Raw genomic sequence first — 19,701 nt, forward strand, 5'->3', positions numbered from 1 at the left:
TGGGATAGTCCATTTGGCCGTTGCATGGGAATGGGAGTTGAATCAAGCCTTCTCTATATGCCGCATTAATAGCTAATTGTAGTAGGTCAGCTGCTAAGACGAAGATGAGAGGCGACATGGGGTCACCCTGCCTGACTCCCCGACGGCAATGAAACTGTCGACCTGGCACACCATTGAGAAGAACGGATGATCTGCCAGAGGAAAAGATTGATTTGATCCAGGATAGCCATTTATCATTGAAGCCCATATGTTTCATGATGCTGATCATGGGGTCATGTTCGATGGTGTCAAAAGCTTTGGCAAAATCGAGTTTTAGCAGGACAATAGGGCGCTTAGAAGCTTGGCATTGATGAATGTATTCAAATGTCCATGCAAGGCAGTCCTGAATAGCTCTTCCACGAATGAATCCATATTGATTACGATTAATGATTTGCAAAATGACCTTCTGAAGTCGGTTGGCCAGAAGTTTTGTAATAAGCTTGAGGCAGCAGTTAAGTAGAGTGATTGGCCTATAGTCATTAACTGTAGATGGGGACCCATTCTTCGGGATAAGAGTAATTAGTCCATCATTGATGCTTTGGAGGTTGATAGTTCCAGCATGAAATTGATTACACAACGTGTAAAAGTCCTCCTTGATGATTGGCCAGCATGCTTTAAGGAAGAGTCCACTAAAACCATCCGGACCAGGAGCCCGATCACCAGGCATCTCTTTAATGACCGAATCAATTTCCTCATGAGTAAATGGTAGTGTTAGATGCTCAAGATTTGCATTTGGCCGTATTAATGAGGGGAAGTCAAACTGCATTTGCGTAGGGCTTGAGGTACCAAGTCGATCTGAGTAGGCGTGGAAGAGGAGAGCCTCTTTTCCTGTGTGATCCTCCACCATGAGGCCATCAGAAGTTTGTAAATTTGCAATGTTGTTCTTACGATACCTGTTCGTAGCCACGGCTTGAAAAAATTTCGTATTTTCATCGCCAAATTTAACCCAATGAATTGTGCACCGCTTCTTCCAATATTGCTTCTGATAATCCAACAGACGTAAAAGGTGCCATCGAGGCCACCATCGACGCCTCGTGCGCCGACGCCGCAACACGGTTGGCTGCTTTAAACGATAGTTCGTGTCGTTTCTCGAGGCCACCGTCGGTGCCTTCGACGAAGACTACGAGGTGTTTTCTCAGCGTGCACGTGCTTTCCTCATCTCGAGAGCCAGGAGGTTAGTGCCGGAGCGGTTCAGGCAACTCACCACTACGACGAGGGCACCCACGATGCGGAGGCCTCACCCTCTTCCATGTCCAAGGAGCCAATCGTCATCGATATCTCCGACAATGAGTAGCTTGTCTTATTAGCTCACTATAAGGACCCATGTTCAGTTTGCTAGCTACTACCTTTCCTCAACAAATTCTAGTGAATTGTGCTATCTACTTTTACCATGCAATCTTCTGCTCTAGTGCATATGTTCTATATGTCGTGCAATGTGGTGTTCAATTAACTGTTTGGTTCAATTCTACAAATGTGATGTTCAATTATTTAGGGTGTAATTTTCCAAGTTGTCAAGCATGCTTGGTTTGGTTAACTGTCTGATTTTCTATTAGGAGTATGTTATACTGTGCAATGTGGTGCTCAGTTAACGTTTGGTCCATTTGTTGTGGTGTTTAGTTAACTGTTTGGTTCAATTCTGCAATGCGATGTTCAATTGTTGTGTGTGCATTCTATTATTGTATACCATGTGAGAAATAAATCGAATTTGGTTGTGCTAAATACATGAGAAACAAATACAATTGCTATATTTCCAAGTTGTTAAGCATGCTTGGTTTGGTTAACTGTATGATCTTCTATTAGGAGTATGTTATATTGTACAATGTGGTGCTCAGTTAACGTTTGGTTCATTTGTTGTGGTGTTTAGTTAAGTGTTTGGTTCAATTTTGTAATGCGATGTTCAATTGTTGTGTGTGCATTCTGTTATTGTATACCATGTGAGAAATAAATCGAATTTGGTTGTACTAAATACATGAGAAACAAATACAATTGCTATATTTCCAAGTTGTTAAGCATGCTTGCTTTGGTTAACTGTCTGATCTTCTATTAGGAGTATGTTATATTGTGCAATGTGGTGCTCAGTTAACGTTTGGTTCATTTGTTGTGGTGTTTAGTTAACTGCTTGGTTCAATTCTGTAATGCGATGTTCAATTGTTGTGGCTACATTCTGTTATTGTATACTATTATACCTTGCCTTTTTTATTCCTTTGCCCCATTTCCAATATAGAGAAGATATTTATGAACATCCTTGTTTTCAAGCCTTTCCAAAGCAGTTCACTGATGATTACCTCACAAACCACCTCTATGGTCAGGAGGCGAGGAAAGTTTTCATACAACACCCACGGTTCAATATTGAAGTGTTTCTGAAGAGGACGAAGGATGGACGATCAATCATCCACGAGCACTGGCCTAAAGTTGCAAAGACCTTCAACATCAATGAAGGCTCAGTATTCACCTTCTGCTTCAGCAGTTTTCCAAATGAGATGCATCTATCTGTGTACCGTCTATGAAGATAATTTCGAAAGGTTCTAGATGTTGCATGTGAAACTTGGTGCTGGCGCGGTTGTGTAATGGGGTAGCCGAGTGCTGAAGCTATATCATGTTGTACTCGGAAGCGCGCAGTGAAGCATGCCTCCACATGGTGCCCGAGTGCCTCCCTCGTGATGTGGGCCAGGTCCGAGGCCCTCCAAAGGAGAGCCCCCGAGCCCAACTTGAGAGGGGTGCCGGGCGCGCCTTCTTATGCGTTAGGTGAAGGCGCCCCGTCCACGGACGCGAGGCTCAGCGTGTCTCCGCCAGGCGCTGCCTCCTCCTGAGTTCCCTGGCCCATCAGCTGCTTCTTGGTCCTGGGAGTGACCTCAGGAGGGAGGACAACACCCTCATCTTCAGGGTTCTCGGCCGCTGCAGCCTGGTAGGCGCGCTCAAGAGAGCACACTGCGTCCTTTTCCTCGCAGGCGACTCTGATGATGCCACCGCTCCCTGGCATTTTGAGGACGTTGTAGCCGTGGTGCGTCGCCGCCATGAACTTGGCTAGGACTGGATACCCGAGGATGGCATTGTATGGCAGGCGAATGTCGGCGACGTCAAAGTCGATGAGCTCGGTGTGGTAGTTGTCGCGCTTGCCAAAGGTGATAGGGAGGCGGGCTTGCCTGATTGGGTGCATGGAGCCGCCGGTCACTCCTCAGAAATGCTTGGTGGGCTGGAGCTGGTAGTATGGCACTTGGAGCCTGTTGAACGTCTGGATGATGAGAACATTGAGCCCTGCTCCACCATCGATGAGGGTCTTTGTGACGAGTACGTTGCTGATGATAGGTGAGCAGAGCATTGGGAGCGCGCCTGCTGTGACCGCGCACTTGAGCTGGTCGGAGGAGTTGAAGGTGATGGCATACTTGGACCACCTGAGCGGGCGTGTCGCCTCGAGCTTGGGGAGCGCTGCATTCACCTTACGCGTGAACTACTTGAAGGCGCGATGAGAGGCTGGGGCCTGGGAGCCGCCCAAGATGCAGGCGATGGCATGAGGCTCTTGGAAGCCCCCAGCCCCCTCGTCCTGGTGATGGCCCTTGTTCCTTCTCGGCGCCCGAGGCAGCGGAGGAAGGCCAGCATTGCCCTGAGGCCGATCCTCGCGAGGATGATCCCTCCACGCGCCCTCGCGAGGCTAGCACTACTAGCGGTCCTCCCGAGGCTGGTCGCGCCACTCCTGACGATGGTCGCGGCCGTCCCAATGTCCTCCACCTTGGCCACCTCCATGGCCATAGCCTCAGTCGCTGCGCTTGGGGCGACGACCGAGGCGCCCGTTGTGGAGGGCCCTGAGCTCCTGATAGTCATTGGTGTTGTGGCGGTGCACGTTGTGGAAGACGCAGAACGGATGACTACCCTTGGATGACTCAGGGTGATCGCAACCACGCTTCATCTCTGGCTCGGCTGTGAGCACGGCTGGTCCCTTGTGCTTCACGTCCTTGGCCTTGGCCTTCTTGTCTTCTGGGTCTGCATCGAGGAGCTCGAGGAGGGAGATGCGTCCCTCCTCAGCCCTCGCACACTTGTTCGCCAAGTTGAACATCTCCAGAGCGGTGCAAAGGCCTTTATGTATAGCGAGCTCCTCCTTCATCTTGACGTCGCGGACGCCGCCAGTGAACGCTGAGATGATGGCCTCGTCCGAGACCTTGGGGATCTTGAGGAGAACGTTGTTGAAGCGATGTATGTACTTCTGCAGGGTCTCTCCTGGCTGCTGCCTGATGCGTCGGAGGTCACCTGCGGCCGGCGGGCGGTCGCGCGTGCCCTGGAAGTTGGTGATGAAGCTCTAGCACATCTCGTCCCAGGAGGAGACCGACCCCACAGGGAGGTTCAGGAGCCAGGAGCGTGTGCCGTCCTTGAGGGCCATGGGGAACCAGCTCGCCATGATCTTCTCATCTTCGCTGGCCACCTTGATGCTCAGTTCGTAGAGCTGCAGGAACTCGGCGGGGTCGACGGTGTCATCGTAGCGTGGGGGCAGGTCAGGCTTGAACTTCCCCGGCCAGATGTCGTTGCGCAGCTTTGGGGTGAACGCGCGACACCCCACCGTGGTCACGGGAGCCCGTTGGGGTGGTGTAGCCTGGTCTTGTGGCTCGCGCGCCACCACCATAGGCGGCGCACGGTCTTGACGTGGAGGTGCGGGAAGCGCACGTGCATCTTCTTGGGGGCCACAGCACCACTTGACAGCTTGCTTCTTCACGCGTGGGCGCCTGATGCTGCGGGTCATGCCGTGGCGCTGCCTGCCTCGGCTCGACGATGGTGCCCTCCACTGGAGGTGGAGGAGGCACCCAGTGAGCCACGTCGCCTGCAGCAGGCGGCTGCTGAGGTAGTGAGCGGGATGGCGCAGTAGAGTCTCCGGCGGTGCTGACGAGCTCAGCAATGCGTTCGAGCCACTCCTTGTAGAAGTCGTCGATGGGGCGGTAGCGTAGGACCTCCCGCACCATGAGAAGAGCGGCCTGCGCGTTCGCTGGGCCATGACACATGTGGGAGGACGAAGCGGCCGGAGTGAGCGACGTAGTGGCGGTGCGCCCGTCGCGGCGCTCGGAGGGGTGCAACGATGAAGCGTGCTGCTCGTGGCCAGCAGGGCCCCTGGCGGCGTTAGCCGCTGGTGAAGGGGGACAACAAGGACAGCTGTCGCGCGTCGGTGCCGTCTGAGCAACGCGGGCTACGACCGCGGCCCGGCGCTCGGCGCGAGCTCGACGTGCGTCAGCCATGGAAGTGTCGGAGCAGCGGTGGATCGATCGACGGAAGAGAAGATCCGACGCACCCCTACCTGGCGCGCCAAATATTGAATTTCAGGTTCTGCAGACCCTTGAGAGGTTCGAACTCTGGGTGCGTGCAGAGATCTCAACCTACCCAGCCTGCTAACTCGCGAACCCCACAGCCTATCGTATCGAGCTCAAAAGGAAAGGTAGACACAGTAGTTTAACCAGGTTTAGGCCACCTTGCGGTGTAAAACCCTACTCCTGCTTTGTGGTGGATTTGCCTCGAGGGGCTGAGGAAGAACTAGTACGGTGAAGAACAGCCTTAGGAGGCGTGTTCTTGGGCTCGAGTGAGCTGATGAGATGGTGAGGGTGGAATGGATCTCGATCCCCTCTCTTCTCTCTCTCTGGATTCGACCTGATTCTCCTCCTCCATCTATGGTGGTGGCTAGGTCCTATTTATAGTGGCCTTGGTCCTCTTCCCAAATGTAGGCGGGAAGGGATCCCACAACGGCCAAATTTGAAGGGAGACAACAAGTCCGTCCTATCCTGACTAAAGTGGTCTTCACCTGCAAAAGCGCCGCTGGTCGTGACGCTGTGGTGGGCTCGGTGGTGACCGCCGTCCTGCCGTCCTGGCGGTCTTGGTCTTGTTGCACTGGAATGGAAACCTTTGGTTGATTCCTCGGGGCTCTGCGCCTTCCGCTTTCCCCCCTTGCACCGAAGAGGAAACTGGTACTCTGCGCCCGCTGGTGCCCACCTGGCGCCCACCTGGCCTTGGTCGTCATGGCTCACGTCAGCCGAACCTCGCGAGATAAGCCTTGCATAGAAATCTCCGCTCCTCGGGAGCGAGCAAGAGGGGGCTAATCCCCTTGGAGGTGTTGGTGTCATCCGCCTCGCGAGGCTTGGTTCCTCGCGAGGGTCTTGAGTAGTTGATGCTGAAGCTGGGCCGTACCAGGCCGTCGATGGGGCCACGCGGTGGGCCGCAGGCAGGCTGGTCTGGGTACCCCCGTATCCAGAACACCAACAACAACCCTCTCATCATGGGAGGATAATTCTTCATCAACATCTTCACTAACACCATCTCATCTCAAGCCCTAGTTCATCTCTTGTATTCAATCTTTGTACCAAAACATCAGATTGGTACCTGTGGGTTGCTAGTAGTGTTGATTACATCCTGTAGTTGATGCTAGTTAGTTTATTTGGTGGAAGATTATTTTTTCAGATCCATTATGCTATTCAATACCCCTATGATCTTGAACATGGATATGATTCGTGAGTAATTGCTTTTGTTCTTGAGGACATGGGAGGAGTCTTGGCATAAGTAATCATGTGAGTTTGGTATTCGTTCGATATTTTGATGATGTGTATGTTGTGATTCCCTTAGTGGTGTTATGTGAACATCGACTACATGACACTTCACCATCTTTGGGCCTAAGGGAATGCATTGTGGAGTAGTTATTACATGATGGGTTGCTAGAGTGACAATATCTAAACCCTAATTTATGCGCTATTTTGTAAAGGGCAGATTTGGATCCATATGTTTAATGATGGTTAGATTTTATCTTAATTCTTCTTTTGTAGTTGTGGATGCTTGCAAGAGGGGTTAATCACAAGTGGGGGGTTTGTCCAAGTAAGAACAACACCTAATCACCGGTCCACCCACATATCAAACAAACATGATGAAAGTGACTAGATGAAATTCACATCTGCCCTCGAGAACGTTTTACTTATTATAAGATATAGTCCCGGCCTGTCCTTTGCAACAAAAAGGAGTGCGCTACCATGCCGCACCTTAGTTACTATTGCTACTTGTCACTTGTTATAAATTATCTTGCTATCAAACTACCTCTTACCGATAATTTCAGTGCTTGCAGAAAATACCTTAATGAAAACCGCTTGTCATTCCCTTATGCTCCTCGTTGGGTTCGACACTCTTACTTATCGAAATGACTACAATTGATCACCTATACTTGTGGGTCATCAAGGCTCTTTTCCAGCGCCGTTGTCAGGGAGTGAAGCACTTTTGGTGAGTGGAAATTGGTAAGAAAACATTTATATTACATGCTGAAATTTATTGTTACTTGTTACTATATGGAAACCAATCCTTTGAGGGGTTTGTTCGGGGTATCTCCACCTCGAACGGAAGCACAAAGAGCTGCTCCTCAACCTACTACGCCTACTGAAAATATTTATTATGATATTCCTTCGGGTATGATAGAGAAACTGCTAGCTAATCCTTATGGAGGAGATGGAACACTACATCATGATATGCACCTAATCTATGTGGATGAAGTTTGTGGATTTTTTAAGCTTGCAGGTTTACCCAAAGAAGAAGTTAAGAAGAAGGTCTTCCCTTTATCTTTTAAGCGAAAGGCATTGGCATGTTATAGGCTATGTGATGATATTGGAACGTGGGATTGGAATCGATTGAAATTGGAATTTCATCAAAAGTTTTATCTTATGCATCTGGTTCATTGTGATCGGTCTATTCTGCTAATATTAGCACAATAGTTATTCTGCTAACACTTTCGAACTGCACGCTCAACGGAAGCGCATTGCATCTTACTTACAATGAGCACTGCAATGCTTACCGGAGAACTGCTTCATTTTTTGGTGGTTCGCCCGTGTGTTATGTGTGGAACCGGGTGTTGCGGGATGATTTAATTTGTTTCTGGATGCCATTTGACCTTTATTCTTTCTAATTTGCAAGAAAAACGACTAAAATTTGGGCAAATCGAGTGATTTGGCGGACGAGCTTTCTTTGTTCGTTCGTGTTCGTGTCAAATGCGACTTTTGCGCGCTTGAATGTTGTTTGTTAGTTGGAATTTCGTTAGTTTAATCGCTCCCTTCACTCTACAATTTGTGTAATCTTTAGGAGTTAGTTTTCAATTTCTACGAATTCGATTGTGTGGTCATGTGAGCTTCGTCCGCTCCTCTGTTCTTGTTTTTTTTGGATTTTGTGCATCGATCCGTTTTGAATCTTGTAATTAGTTTCTCTGTTTTGTTTGAATTCACTGTATTGCGCCTGTAATGTTCGTATTTTTGCTATGCATTTTTAAAGAATAGCGCTTGTTGTTCATCCCAATGGCCGTGGGTTTCATGTATGTTTTTCCGGGTAATTCTTCAAATTTGAGTGGTTGCACAATATTTAGGTGACTTATCGAACTGTGAGTGGATTTGGCACCTCTGTTAGTCTGCCACATATCTGGATCCGTACTGGTTTGATTTTATTTTTGTATTTCTAGCATATGTTTGTAGTGTACTCCATTTTCGTTAGTAGTGGACTTCAATGTAACTCTATTATAGTGGGTGTGACAACTTATGAGGTTTCTCTTTTTCTTAAACTGCATTCTGTGTTCCAAAGAACTGCATAATATGTACTTTCGAACTACATTATTAGAATAGTTATGTTGCTTTTTTTTCCTAATATGTCAATTCTTCTGAACTCCATATCATGAGAATTCTTTTAGCATCATAGGTTAACTACAAAGTTTTGAACATTGGCATTGCATTGTTACTATATAGAGTACTACATTTTTATTATATAAGGACCGCACTATGTGTATTAGAGAACTACATTTCTGTCACCAGCAACTTCTTCTTTGGGTAAACCTGTACATATATATGAGGCAGATGAAGCAGATATATATGCGTTGCTGGTGACAGAACGATGCCTTTTTCGTATATATGAGGCAGATGAAGCAGATATTTAAAATGAAGCACCATTTCTATCACCAGCAACTTCTTCTTTGCAGGAACTACATTATAAAATGAAGCAGATGAGGTTGCATACTTGAAAAAGGCACTGTTCACAGCTTCTGACGCACATAATTTTAAAAGCATACAACATAAGAAAAACATTAGAATATGCCACAGGTGGCTTGCTTTATCCTAGACACTCTACAGTGCAAATATTGTAAACGTCGGGGAGTTTCCTTCTTTGTAGAAAAACACCATGGCCACTTCTCCAGCCTCAAAGCCATTCTGGGAGACAAAATCTTTCCAGCCAGTTGTTATGTTGATGCAGTCCTCAGAGTCGATGTGGTAGTCAACTTGCATGTCTGCATACCCACTCTTGTGTGGTGTCTCCAAAGTAACCTTGCCTGAACTCGGAGCAGGAAACTTTATGGTGGATGGCAGTTTCTGTATTTTGGCATGGATGGAAAAATAATTTTTATAAGTAAACACCAAATGTTCTCTTTATTTTTTAGGATGATCTGTTTATGTTAACTTAAATATGTACATATATATTACTACTATTTTATAAAGTAGTTACAATGTATGAACAACGTATATACGAAATTGACCTCTAGTTTTAGTAGAATATATATTATAGTGTAACATGTTTGCACTGGAGGTAATTTGCAGTGTACTTCGCTAGCATGATAAGAGAACTGCAATGCTAATCTATTGAACCTCTTTTTTGTTCGTGTGTTGGGGTTCTGATCTAACTAGTGTTCTATACCTGGTGTGGTACTGAAGAAAAATAGGTAGAACTATCTAGTATTAATAGATGACAAATCCGAAGAACGACACATATATTTTGTATTGTTGATACTACTGAGCAAATTTATGAAATATACATTCAGATCTGGATTTGCAGCCTATTTTGTATCAAAAATTGTGAGGGGGGAAACATACCCAACTTTCCTGCATGTCCGTGGATGTGAGGCGCTGAAGAAATGGTGCCCGAAACCCCATGTTGGTTATCATCAGGCACCCGAGCATGTTGCACCACTCAGTGTCGGTGAGCTCTAGACCATCTGCGTACACACATATGTCCACTACCGGTGCCATCCTTGCCAAACACCCGCACGAATAGTCCATGGGAGGTTCAGTGGAATTTCATAGAATAGTTGGGGATGGGCGGAACCCTAGATCTACGATTTGTAGAAAAAGAGGAAGGGGGAGGAGTTGTGTGAGTCTGGAGCACGAATGGATAGGTTTTATGCAGCCAATTGAGCAACGGAAGTAGTAAATATTATGGTTGGTGTTAGGTGGTGGATTGATTCTGATTCAGTCTATGCGAATGCATTTGATAGGCAAGAGTAGTGCTTACTTGAATCTAACGAACTGCATTGTTGTATTACAACAAACTGCAGAATGCATGGATTGTGTTTGTATTTTTTTCTAGTTATTTTTTATATTTTTATTGGGCCGTGGTTTTTGGTGGTATGTGGGAATGTTTTTTTATTTTTAGCGGCCTCTCCTTTGCATCTTGGGCCTGTGTTTGGAGCAAAAAACATTTGGCCCAAGTAGGCCTGCCAGCACGGCAGGTCCTCGGTGCGTTGTGTGTGCGCTCTAATGTTCAGTCCCACCTCGCCCGCCGAGAGCGCCCCAACCGGTTTATAAGCCCTGGCGAGGCAACAGTCTCGAACTCCTCTCATTACGTATTTGGGCGCTTATACACGGTGCTTGCTGCTCTATCCTCTCTGACCTGTGGGCCCATGTGTGCCTGGCCCCATGCATCGTGCCTCAGAACGGACTCACGTACTGTGGGCGCAGACTTACTACGAGACTGGCTGGGGCCTGGTTGCTCTTGGGTGGTCAATTTTTTTATTTCCTCTTACGTATTTTTTCTAATATAGGGCGTGCACTGCTTGGTAAATCATTTTTGCACTGCATTCATCAGTTTTTGTGTACTGCATGTGCCCACATTTCCGCATTACACATGCAGGTGCATTTTTTGCACTGCATGCATCCTTTTTGTGCAGTGCATCCTGGTCGAATTTTCTTGGGTTTTGCCTCTTACGTATTCTTTTCTAATATACGGTGTGCACTGCTTTGTTAGTTCTGTGTGTACTTCATTCATTAGAATACCGTACTGCATCTGCCCACATTTTGCACTGCATGCATCCTATTTGTGCACTACATCTTCGTCAGTTTTGTGCACTGCTCGAATCACATACTTTATGTGCACTACAGTATGTTGTAATATTGAACTCTAGTTTCATAATTGAAATAAACTTCTTCATAACATAAGCAAAGTTCATCATTACAAGCCATTCTGCATGACAATCAAACTAAGTTCAACAAAAGCAAACGATCACAAGCAAACTAACATTACATAAGCAAACAACAGAATGCAAATTTGATGATACATCTCAAACGACGTGAGCAATGTTGGTTCTTGGCCGACAACACATGCTTCTTCACCAGGTAGAGTCTCCTCAGCTGCTCCTGGGGCGCTTCTTGGGGGGCTCCTCCTCCAACTTTGCATGGCGAAGCCCATCCTGGGTGAGGGTGATGCGGTCCCATATCTCGTACGCTGCGTAGGCGTCCTTTGCCGCGTACTCTATGTGCCTCATGGATAGAGGCAGGGAGGCCCAGCGCGCGTGTTCTTTGTTGGTGATCTTCTTATTCATGTTGTTGTAGTAGTCGTCGATGACCATGCCGGTGACGTCTGCAAGGGAGTCCAACTCCTTGGTGGCCTCGGACACCCTCCATTCCTTCTGGATGTCGACGAAGTTTGCGACCTCCAGATTGACGCGCTCTAGCTTGGTTTTGTCGCCGCCGATGGAGAAGCCAGCAAACGTGTACCTGTGGTCAGCGAGGAAGTTGTCGAAGTCGGTGCACCTTTCAGCGGCACTCGGTTGGAAGAGCAGCACCGACTGAGTCTTGCCGGCGGAGAGTTGGACGAGGGCGGGTTTCTGCGTTGCATTAGTCTCATTGTTGTACTCCAGATCTATCCCTACGATCTTGTGGCGCTGGAGCCTGAGGTGGCGCTCGTACTGCTCGAGGGAGGTCGCCATCTGCTTCTTGTCATTGGTGTGGATGACGTGCAACTTGGTGTTGCCATGTGCCTCCACGTTCATGTACTCGTCGACGAACCCCATCGCCGGTAGTAGGGCTTGGTGTCTTCTGTGGAGATTGATGTGATGCAGCGATTTGGTGGCAGAGCAATGGATCACTACAAAAAAATACACTTCCGTGATGATACGTGTTTGTCACAGTAGGTCACATTTTCTGTCATGCATGTACATCCATGACGATTTTATGACAGAATCAAGATAGTCATACCTGTGCTGTCGTAGAAGTGTCCCATGACATTACCAAAATTATCATCACGGAAGTGTCTACTTCCATGACGATAAATCACGCGTCACAGAAGTGCTTTCGTCAAGGGTGACCGACACGTGGCATCCACCGTAACGGAACGCCGTTAAACTATCGGGTCGGGTTTTGGATCCGATTACCCGTTAACAGCCCCGACCAATGGGGATTTTCCACGTGTAAAATCATCATTGGCTGGAGGAAACACGTGTCGGCTCATTGTTGGGACAGATGTCATCCACTCATTGGACAGAAGGTGCCTATGATACGTTGACACGTGGCACGGCCCAACAGAGGCCCATTCATGTGAAAAGGACGGCCCGTTTGACTTTGTCAAAAGGTGGCGGGCCGGCCCATGGAAAGCCTGTTAATGGCCTGTTCGCATATAGCCCATTTACAGCCCGCTAACCCAAGGCCCGTTACGCCCTATCCGAATTAGGCCCAGTAGCGTCATTTGGGCCATCCAATATGATTCCAGCCCGTTTTCACTTCTGGCCCATGTATGGCCCATGATGTCTTTCGGCCCATATGAGGCCCTTTGTAACTCTTGGCCCATTAACGGCCCGTGGTGAAACTGGCCCGTAATGAACAGTGTATCACTTTACACCCATTAACGGCCCGTGGTGAAACTGGCCCATAATGAATAGTGTATCACTTTATACCCATTAACGGCCTGTTATTCCGTTGGGCCGTTTCCAGCCCAAGTTATCTTCCGACCTTCTGAGGGCCCATTTATTCTTGGGCTCATTTGCAGCATTCGGTTACTTACGGCCTGTTACTGTCATTTTCTGTTTATGGGCCAAATTCAGCCCGTCGTTACAGTCGGCCCGTTTGTGGACCGTTAATCTGTTGGGCCATTTTCATAGCATCACCAAATACAGCCTATTAACGGCACATTATGGTTAGCCCATAAAACGTACGATTTCCACTCTAGCCCGTCTACGGCCCATTAAAGGCCCGTACAAGGCCCATAGATGAGTCGGCCCTTACAAGGCCCATGGATCCTACGAGACGTAGAAGGCCCATAGATCCTACGAGACGTAGAAGGCCCATGGATCCGACGGCCCATTGAAGACCCATGGATCCGACGGCCCATTGAAGGCCATGGATCCGACGGCCCGTACATGACCCATGGATCGTACGGCCCGTGGAGGGCCATGGTCACTACAACGTTTGTGCGAGTTGGCCCCCGTTTGAACGATATAGCATATTCAAAGAATTATCCTACTCAATACTATCACCTCTAAAAAACATACACTATACAACAAAGAGACCAAGGCATAGAAACGTAGAATAATCCTACACTATACAATAAAGAAATTACAGCCGATTATACCCACTGAGCGTTATGGTTCGGCACAGGTGATAATAAAGCATACACAAACAGCAAATTACATACACTGGGCAAATACAACTCATACATCATGGATGCGCATCAACTTAACTCCATTTGAACTATAATCTCTTCAGAAAATAGGATTGGCCGGATTCAGATAGCACAAATTACAGTCTGCAAAATCTCCAATTCCTTCGTGGTTACCTCAGTGTCTTGTTTCATTTTTTGACTCCTGCATCTAATACCTGCATGTCGAGTCTCAACTTGTTGATTATACGTTGACAATCATGTACACGTTGTCTTGCCACCTCTAGTTGATGCTCGAGAACATCATCACATTCCAATTCCAATCCATAATCATTCGGTAACGGCCATGCCGCACTGCTCGCAAATCTTTGTGTTGATGTCACTTCATCCTGAAATGTTTCTGTAAGTACACATGACTAGGGCAAAAATATAGTTACAACAGTGAAGCGAGCAAGACACTATTTTGTACTACATGGCAAAACAGGACTAACAATAATGGTACACGTCATGAAGCATAAGCAGGTGATATTTTAAAATTTATAAAAAAGATAGTCTGTGCAGCCTGCATACAGAAATCTCTCTTAGCTCACCAGAGGAGCATGATGTTGGGGCCCAATCCAAAACACAGACAAGTTACAAATTTAGACAGCACGTTACGTATAAGTAAGCAAGCAGTTGGCCATTCTGTAGCTCAATTAAAGTCTTAGGGAGCATAATGAACAGCACAGGGTTTCATACAAACATACTACAACAGGCAAAACTATGCAATCATTAACCTGGTATAAACTAGATTGTGAGCCTCATGCAATAATAGTTGGTTAATAGACTTGAAAGCTTCAGGCACACTTCGGCAGAGTAATTAAATGGTAAGGCCTTTAATAATGTCAACTAATAGTTGTACAAGTACCCAACATCAGGCATGATTCTTTGGGCATCTCATTAACCGAGGACAAATAAAGCAATTGAAAAGAGTAAATTAACTATGCCTGAAACAAACAAGGAATTGAACTGTTGAGTTGCATACAGTGACTTACCTTAACAGGTTGAAAAGGCTCACTGCAGCTCCTACTTCTCTTGCGAGGATCCTTTCTAAAATCTTGTACTTGGAAATCCTCAACCTTATCTTCATTGCACCCCCTCTGCAAGGTGATACAAACTAGTTACTCGTCTCCTTGGAAGATAAATATGCATACTTTCCAGTCTGTGAACACAAAAGGATGAGATTATAACAAAACAACACCACATAATGAAACATGCCGCATCTCTTGCACTTGCACACAATGAAATGAGCATTTACTATGTCTGTACTATGTAAAAACTAGGCATACCTTCGAACTGGATCTCCAGGTACTCTTGGAGAGCCTACTTTAGTGTACAGCCAAACCTTTATGTCACCTATGAGTTAGACAAGGCCCCACTACAGCAGCCCTTAGTGTTTAAATCGTTGACAAGCCCTGTTAGAGTGTTAGGTCAAGAACAGCAAGTAATCAAAGCAAACAGTCCTAGTATGGCTGGCTGATGCAAACAAGCAATTGAACAGATGTGTGAGCAAATCTTACATATCAAGAAAAGAAGCAAAGAAGGAGGCTTAAAGACCATCACTTGACTGACCAGATTTAAGGGGCATTTAAACATCATGTGCAACGTATGAACTAACATAAACATTGCGTATTCCAGATTCTACAATGGAATGCACATGTATTAGGTTATGCCATGTATGATGATGCCTAAATGTACACTATAGCAGGCAGGAGTGATTCATCATTGCACACACAATTGAATTGCAGGTTAAGGGCCAGTTCGATTCCGCCTTTTCAAGGCTTATTGTCAAAATAAGCCATAAAAGATGTAAAGAAGTCATTTTTAAGTTATGGGCTTGGGCTTAACTAATTTGCTTTGGAGGGGGGTGTTTCGGGTAGAACCTCACTAAAATTGAAGGGAAGGGGAATAGTGAAATGACTCTGTTGTCTGCCTATATTACACTCAAAATGCAACTGCTGACGCCCATGTCACACCTGACGCTCAAGTAAAAACAAACACGCAAGCATTCTTTGCCCTGCCCGCTTCCATCTCCTCTCCCCTTTCCCTCTACCCCAATCCCCTGCCTGCAACACTAGGGTTCCTCCAGCGAGCCATCGCCACTGGTCCCATCTGGCCTGGTCCTCGACGATGCTATGTCCAGCTAGGCTACATGGCCGGCGGGTAGGGGCAAATCTCCCTGGCTGCTCCTCCCTCTGGTGCCGCCCCTCATTCTCATGGCCTCCAGCAGCTGCTCCACTGTGGTTCGTCCAATGCACTACTCCGGCGGGCGCTGCACAACTATGGCTGATGCCACACTATGGTAGAAGGCACCTTATTCCCCCTCCCCTCCTCCCAGGCCATGGCCTTGAGGTGTTGTTGAAGGATGAGCTCATCCAACAAGGTGAGGATCTCCTCTGATTTTTTGCCAAATTTTCATTCTGATCCACTATACGATGAATTGCTATGAGCTGCTTCTGCTGCTGCTATATGATGCATTGCTATGAGCTGCTCCTGCTGCTGCTATATGATCAATTGCTATGAGCTGCTGCTGCTATATGATGAATTGCTATGAGCTACTGCTGCTATATGATGAATTGCTATGAGCTGCTGCTGATGCTATATGATGAGTTGCTATAAGCTGCTCCTGCTGATGCTATATGATGAGTTGCTATGAGCTGCTCCTGCTGCTGCTATATGATGAATTGCTATGAGCTGCTCCTGCTGCTGCTATATGATGAATTGCTATGAGCTGCTCCTGCTGCTACTATATGGTGAATTGCTATGAGCTACTGCTGGTATATGATGAATTGCAGACTGCTGCTGCTGTATGATGAGTTGCTATGAGTTGCTGCTGCTATATGATGCTTTCAGGTGGTGCTGCTATATGATAATAACCAGCCACTTGGACCATCAAATTTCAATAAATAATTGTTCTTCATTTAAATGTGGGTCATGCGTTCTTCATTTAAATTAGGCAATGGGATCTCTATGGAAAACATTGACCAAAGTAGATTGTGCCAAGTAGATGGTATCTCTGTATTTGCATTTTGAGCAAATAGTGATGGTATGTTTTCCTATCATATTAATTACTACACTGGGTTCAATTTGTGATGTTTTCAAGTCAAATTAATTTTCATATGGGTAGCAAAATGAAAAAAATATAATGCAATCTAGACTTTCCATTGATCATACCAAATATAAGCTGAAAACGCAATGAAAAGAACTGGTTGGCTTATTGCATGGAGCTTATATTCACAGGTGCTTATTTTCTTAGGATAACTCGTAATAACTATCCCTAAAGAAACTTGGCTAATAGAACTGACATACAAATAACATGTCATGATGGTTGCAATGGAGGAGTGACGTACCATAGCACACTGTATAGGCTCACCGCTGCCTCTCCTTTTTTTGCGATGTTCCATGAAATTGCCACATACATCTTGTACTTTTTCATTGTGTAACCCTATCTGCAAGTTGACACGGCTAATTTCAGACATCTCTACATGATACTACATTGCATATCCCTTGCGCATATTTAAACCACCAATTAACGATTGTGTGCGTACCATAAACTAGCCATGACTCTGTGTGCTGGACTAGCAGGCACTCTAAGGGAGCCTAATGTGGTGCACTGGAATTCCTACATGCCACCTATGATTTTGTGTAATGTACTGCCCCAGTTCCTAAATATATGTCTTTGTAGAGATTCCAGTATGGATCACATACAGATGTATATAGGTGCATTTTCGAGTGTAGATTCATTCATTTTGCTCCGTATGTAGCCTATAGTGGAATCTCTAGAAAGACTTATATTTAGGAACAGAGGTACGAGGTAGTATCATGTATGACATCTACATATCTAATTTAGCAGCCAGTAGTCGAAATCATTGTCTACACAAAGGGATTACTAGTCGAAAATCCTAGAAAAGCACGCTGGCAGGCACAGAACAATACAAGAGAGAGAGAGAGACGCACTTACAAGATCAAAGCAATGCCTCAGTCCAGGATCTTGGTTGACCAAGCTGTTAGATCCAGAAGAAACATCGTCCTTGTAGTTTTTGCCAGCTGCATAACAGGTAACAGCGACCGGTTAGTATATTTGAAGTACATTGGGCAGGTGATGCTCGACGGGTTTAAAGGTGACAAGTACCTAGGCCGTGGCGGGTGCTTGGCATCTCTCCAGACGATGGGAATCTGGTTAGAAACGTCAATGGTGATGACGCTGCGCTGGCTGTCCGGGTCCGGTAAGGAGATCTAGAACCGTCGAGTAGGGTGTTTGTGGAGCGGCTCCGGTAGGGTGGACTACGGTGTGGGCGTAGCGGATCTGTGGCCGTGGACGAGGGCGTAGGTGAAGCTGCTCCGGTGGTTGGGTTAAGGATGGTCAACGACGCGGATCTGCGGCCGTGGACGGGGCATCAGAAGCTGCTCCGGTGGTTGGGTTAAGGATGGTGTCGACGATGCAGATCTGCGGCCGTGGACGGGGCGTCAGAAGCTGCTTCGGTGGTTGGGTTAAGGATGGTGTCGACGATGCGGATCTGCGTCCGTGGACTGGGTGTTAGAAGCTGCTCCGGTAGGTTGGATCAGGGTGCGAGGAAGCGGATCTGAGGCCATGGACTTGTGAGTTGGCAAATCATCCCCGGTAGGGTTGAGAATGGTATAGGTGAAGCTACTCCAGTAGGGTTGACGATGGTGTCGGCGAAGCGGCTCCTGTAGGCTTGAGTTAGGTGTCGGCGAAGAGGATCAGAGGCTGTCGACGGGGGCGTCGGTGGGGCGGCTCCGGGGGGTGTGGACGAAGCGTCTCTGGTGGGGAGTACGAATGAGCTGCTGCAGATGCGCGGCGGTTGACGAGAGTACCGGCGAAGCAGATCAGACGCCATGGACAAGGCCGACACTGAATGGGCTGTGGTACAGTGGTGGATGAACAGTCTACTTGTTTCTAGGGGAGGTGGGAGGGGTAGATGCGGCCGCAGAAGCAGATCCAGCGAGGTGGACGCCGCTGGCAGTGAATGGGCTATGGTACGCCGGTGGATGAGCAGTCTAGGGTTTCAAGAGGGGAGGGGATAAAGGGCGATGAAGTACGGACGGCGTGATGTAATATGCTCTGGTGCTGTGGAGTTAGTCGTTTTTGCGGGAGGGGGAGAGGAAATGGGGGTGCCATGTAGTGGGGGGAATTGGAAGTTACCAAAGCAGCCCCGACCTATTATGTAGATGAGGGCGGTATTGTAACTGTTGGTCTCCATGCACCAAGGACAAAAGGGGAATTTCGCATGCTAAAGACTAAGGTGGTGGAAATTTTAGAAGGAGCCAGGAGATTATGCCGCCCGCGGGATCGTTCCTATCCAGTTTCAACTAATTTTGGACCGTGCTAGCGGGAAGGTCATGCTAGACTGTGTACACGGGGCACGCGTCAGCAGTTAATAACTGGTGTGAAGTCCACCCCAGAAAAAAAGATAATAACTCGGGATGATGCGCCGATAACTTGGAAGTTCACACGGGCGCGGCCAATCGTACGGGTGTAGTGGCGCGTTCACAAAAAAAGGGATCAAACGCTCAGCCTATGTATTTCTCGTGTAAATAGATAATTTAGTGCCATTGGTTATTTACTTTAAACATAATGCATTGACGTGTTAGTGTAGAGGCGCACAAAAAGAAATGGATATTGTAGTCCGCTACTTAAAAGTGTTACCTCATATGATTACATAGCCTCCATTTCATAAATTGCGTACCCGTTGAATTCATATATGAATATTACATATATTACTTCAAAATAGAAACTTAAATCTCCAAGACTAATAAATTTGAATGCAAGAGTAACAATGGTGCATGTACATGATAGCTACATTGGTTATTTGAAGAAACATCACTGTAACTTTGGCATGCACAACTGAAAAGGTTCATTTAAATAGAAAAAAAGTGATATGGGAGTGTCCAATCTTTATAGCATTGAATCGATATTGTACCTTTGGCCACGATACGAAGTAGATATTGACTTATGTTCAAGCGATGCACGTCCACGATCGC

The 19,701-nt window shown here is 46.8% G+C and overlaps 1 protein-coding gene across 1 annotated transcript; it reads right to left on the reverse strand.

Moving 5' to 3' along the window:
* Window positions 1–11,413: 11,413 nt before the first annotated feature.
* Window positions 11,414–12,079, reverse strand: LOC141022752 (uncharacterized). Its single transcript, XM_073499009.1, has one exon. It carries the CDS (start codon window positions 12,077–12,079, stop codon window positions 11,414–11,416), a length of 666 nt encoding a protein of 221 aa, XP_073355110.1.
* Between the last annotated feature and the right edge of the window lie 7,622 nt (window positions 12,080–19,701).

Source organism: Aegilops tauschii, chromosome 5 (genome assembly GCF_002575655.3).
Source record: "Aegilops tauschii subsp. strangulata cultivar AL8/78 chromosome 5, Aet v6.0, whole genome shotgun sequence".
In the NCBI taxonomy this organism is placed as follows: Eukaryota; Viridiplantae; Streptophyta; class Magnoliopsida; order Poales; family Poaceae; genus Aegilops; species Aegilops tauschii.

Coding starts and splice junctions, on each gene's coding strand:
- LOC141022752 (XM_073499009.1), bottom strand. CDS start 12,079: ATGGGGTTCGTCGACGAGTACATGAACGTGGAGGCACATGGCAACACC.